The sequence below is a fragment of the Sphaeroforma arctica genome (genome assembly GCF_001186125.1).
Source record: "Sphaeroforma arctica JP610 unplaced genomic scaffold supercont1.302, whole genome shotgun sequence".
In the NCBI taxonomy this organism is placed as follows: domain Eukaryota; class Ichthyosporea; order Ichthyophonida; genus Sphaeroforma; species Sphaeroforma arctica.
In genome coordinates, this window is record NW_014040256.1 from 21,475 (window position 1) to 25,783 (window position 4,309).

The 4,309-nt window shown below is 40.3% G+C and overlaps 1 protein-coding gene across 1 annotated transcript; it reads left to right on the forward strand.

Annotated features, from left to right (window-relative positions):
* Positions 1-3,210: 3,210 nt before the first annotated feature.
* On the forward strand, positions 3,211-4,039 carry SARC_04992 (hypothetical protein; the record flags this gene model as incomplete). Its single annotated transcript, XM_014301148.1, has 1 exon — positions 3,211-4,039. A coding segment is annotated over one exon (829 nt), but the record flags the coding sequence as incomplete, so codon positions are not given.
* Between the last annotated feature and the right edge of the window lie 270 nt (positions 4,040-4,309).

Consider the following 4,309-nt stretch of genomic DNA (forward strand, 5'->3'; position numbering starts at 1 on the left):
GAGAGAGAGAGAGACCACTACCTATCAGTCCATTTTCCAGGCGAGTTTGGGCCCCCAATATGTATGTGGGTATAAATCAGCGGCCCAAAAATTGAAATACTTGCCCGGTTGGTCCAGTACTGTGAACCCTGTGAACTCAGAACTGAGAGTCTGTGACCACTCTGTATGCTCTTTTATTTTTGTTTTGTTTAAAATAAAAAATGAATATAAAAAAAGAAAAACTCTGTAGAAGTGCAGTCACAAAAAAACAAATCTGTGTTGTGAAATAGTATTTATTTATATTTAGAAACTCCAGAGAAAGGCAGAAACTGACGAGAAGTGAAAACAGGAAACTGCGAAAAAAGACAACAACAACAGTATAAAGTCCAAAACAGAAAAACAAAAACGACGAGTTTGAGGGTAAATAGTAAATATGAGTATGAGAGAGAAGGCAGCCAGCCACCTTTGACCAGCTCCACCAGTGAGAACCTTTTGGGCCTTTAGCCAGAGAGTATTCAGCCTCACTCCCCGTGCGCCGGGTTCAGTTTTCAATTTTTTTGTATACACACAAGAAAATTATTTCCATACTTGCTGGTGATTGGTCGTCAACAAGCACACCATTGAAGAAAGCCTCAGAAAGGGTTGATTCTGTTGGGAGGGAAAAAAAACATGTTGGTTGAACACGAGTCAGCGACTCGGCATGAAACTATGATCGCGGACTCGCGGTAAGATGCCAACAAGTTGGTTGTTCACCGGTAGTTTTCATTGTTCAGTGTTCACTTGGCTGAAAAATGGCATTCAGCCCCACAATTTTATATATGACACACTTCACCACCAGCAACTCACTTGTGTGCGTGACCAGATATAAATATAGTTGTTCAAGGTGCGTAACTGTATACGCTCGCCATCATGACTTCACAATTACTAGAGGTCCATAGGTACCAAACCTACAACATGTCATACTTCGAGGACGGTATGCGTCTAGATTATAACACCTACGCCGGTATACCGACGTCGCACGATTTCAAGCAGGTAAGTTCTCTACTCCGCATTATACACGCCAGCGTAAAGTTGATTCGTGAATGCTCCGGTCAGAATTCGTATCTCTATCGGCGGCGAAATATTGAACAGTTACGCATTATTTGTGACTAATTTGTTCACTCTTTCTTGTACAGGTTTGGCACTACTTTCCCGAGTTGGAAGCCCTATACCCTTTCACCTTTGAAAATGACTGGAATGGATATTACTGGGCAGAATTCTGCAAAGACAATATGACGATACCTTTCATTGCCGTGGCAGTGTACTACATTGGCGTCTTTGGAGGACAGGTATTATCTAGCATTATATTTATCAGCGCTTTAGCGTTCAATTTGGATGTGATATTCTGAATGCGTGTGCCTAAACTGAACATACCAACTGTTCGCGAGCCTCGTTGTACAATTCTATGACTGATAATCTTCTATGACGTAGTGCGAATGGGTTCTTTTTCGTTGCGGTGAGATCTAGATTGTAGCAGGATGACCTGTATTTATTCATCTCGCTGCAACGCAAGTATCACCTTGCTCGCGTACGGATGGTGGGCTATCTTAAATGTGTGTCGATGTGTCTCATTGCCTCGTTTCCTGGGTGTGCATAGATCACGGAGTGAGAAGATTTGTGATTGTTACACGGCACATTCAAAAACAACAATGGAATTTGCAACTGATTTTCCGGCATCTGAGTGTATAGCATTGTGGTTAATACGCCAAATAATAAGTAGTCCACATGTAAAGCTGTACATAGGTGCGGAAGCAAAGTTTTATATCGCGGGTTCTGTGAAAAACCGCTAAATATTAAGCAGTTTACAATTTAACTGCACACGAATGTCGGATCAGACTTTCACACGGCGGGTTTAGATCAGGCTTGACTATGGCATGTTAAAAATAGGCCTGGCTGAGAAACGCAACTCACGAGACGAATAGTTAACTACACACGAATTTTAAGACATACTTTTACATGGCGGGTTTAGATCAGGCTTAACTATGGTCTGTCCAAAATAGGCTTGGCTGAGAAGCACAACTCATGAGACGTATAGTAGTTGAATATGCTATCCGTATATCTTCCAGATACAGTCATAAGGCTAGACGCCTTTTAGTAATGTCAATGGTAGTATTCAGTTGACGACATGGTTAGCGCTGGAATATAGCGGTACGACAGATCTCAGCGCGGCTATGTACTCCCTATCTGGAGGTAACGGTATCTGTAGTGAGGTGCATTTAGGATAGGCAGGCCCATGCAGTCTGTATAAGAAACTTAGTCAGTATATGAAGGTTAGTATGGGATATTTTAGTCGTGCGTACTGAGTCAGTTGTAGTAGGTAGTCTACGAGAGAAACATGCCGAGTGGATTGCAAAATTATGGAGGCCTACCGATATGTAATATGACTGGTATATTTCGGTGTTAATATACTCGTTATTAGTGGACTAGATGACGCGCTGTGTCATCGTTATGAAAATGAAGCAGGTTAGTTATCACTTCCGTGAGCATGATGTACACCAGTGAAAAAAACCAGCCCTATCACAGCGATATTTTTTCTCGAATAGAATATGTTTATCTATCTATCCTATCTGTCAATTTAGGTTATTTATCTAGTCTATCTTTCTAACAATTTATTACATGTTTATCTATCCTATCCTATATATTTATTTATTTTTAATATCCAGCCTATCTTTCTAACAACATATTTCATGTTTATCTATCTATCCTATCTATCTACCTATGTATATTTAATATTCAGTCAAACGTTAACAATCTATTTCTAGTTTATCAATCCTATCCTGTCTATTTTATTAATTTTTAATATCCAGTGTATCTTTCTAACAATCTATAACATGTTTATCTGTCTGTCCCTGTCTATCTATCTATTTCTAATATCCAGTCTAATCTTTAAATTTATTGCAAGTTTATCTATCCTATCCTATCTATCTATTTTACTATCCAGTCTATCTTTCTAACAATCTATTACATGTATATCTTTCTATTATATCCTTCTGTCTATCTTTCATATCCAGTCTATCTTTCAAACAATTTATTACTTGTTTAACCATCTGTCCGATCTATATTTCAATAACCAGTCTATCTTTCGAATACTCTATTACGTGGTTATCTATACTATCCTTTCTTTATATCTATTTTTTATATCCAGTCTATCTTTCTAACAAATTATTGCTTGCTTAACTATCTGTATTATCTATATTTTAATACCCAGTCTATCTTTCTAACACGCTACATATTTATCTATCTACTCATTCTATCTATCTATGTTAAATACCCAGCTATCCTTCTAACAATCCATTTCCCATCTCCACAGTACCTCATGAAGGATCGTGAGGCTTTCGGATTGCGAATGCCTCTAGCGTACTGGAATTTGTGTCTGTCGCTCTTCTCAGCGTATGGAGCCTTCCGCACGGTTCCCCATCTGCTGAACAACATCTACCAAGTGGGCTTTGAGGCGTCCATGTGTACACCGGCCCCTGAAAGCTACGGACTGAGTGCTACTGGCATGGCTACCACCTTCTTTGTGTTCTCAAAGTTTCCCGAGCTTGTGGATACAGTCTGGATCGTTCTGAGGAAGAAGCCTCTGATCTTCCTACACTGGTACCATCACATCACCGTGTTACTGTTCTGCTGGCACGCGTACGCCACCCGCTCCAGCGCGGGTCTGTACTTCATTTCGATGAACTATTCCGTGCACGCGGTCATGTACTTCTACTACTACGCCATGGCCGTGAAGATCTGGCCCAAGTTCCTGAACCCCATCATGATCACCATGTTTCAGCTATCGCAGATGGCTGTTGGTATCTTTGTTTCTATTATGGGATTCTATTATCGTTATAACGGAACTCCCTGTGCTGTCAGTGACGATAACATGGCCTGGGGCGCTGCTATGTATGCTTCGTACTTCTACTTGTTCCTAGAGTTCTTGGTGAAGAGATACATACTCACGCCCAGCGAGTCAGTCGACACAAAGAAAGCTGCCGTTGACGCCAAGAAGGCTGCCGTGTCCAAGAAGGAGGAGTAGATTTAGTAGCAATACCTTACAAATAGGGATGAGTATATATATGAATGGAAATAAATGCGCGCAAGTTGGCGGTGCCACATGGCGTTCGATATTGAATAAAGAAGAAAAAAATCATGCACAAAGCACTCCACCACACCGAAATTCATAAATATATAAAACAATGCTGCATATATATTATATATATATATATATATATATATATTAGTTGAGATTCGAGTCTTTTGCTGAAATCAGGTAGGATCACTATTAGGGCCAGCGAGTCGCACTCTC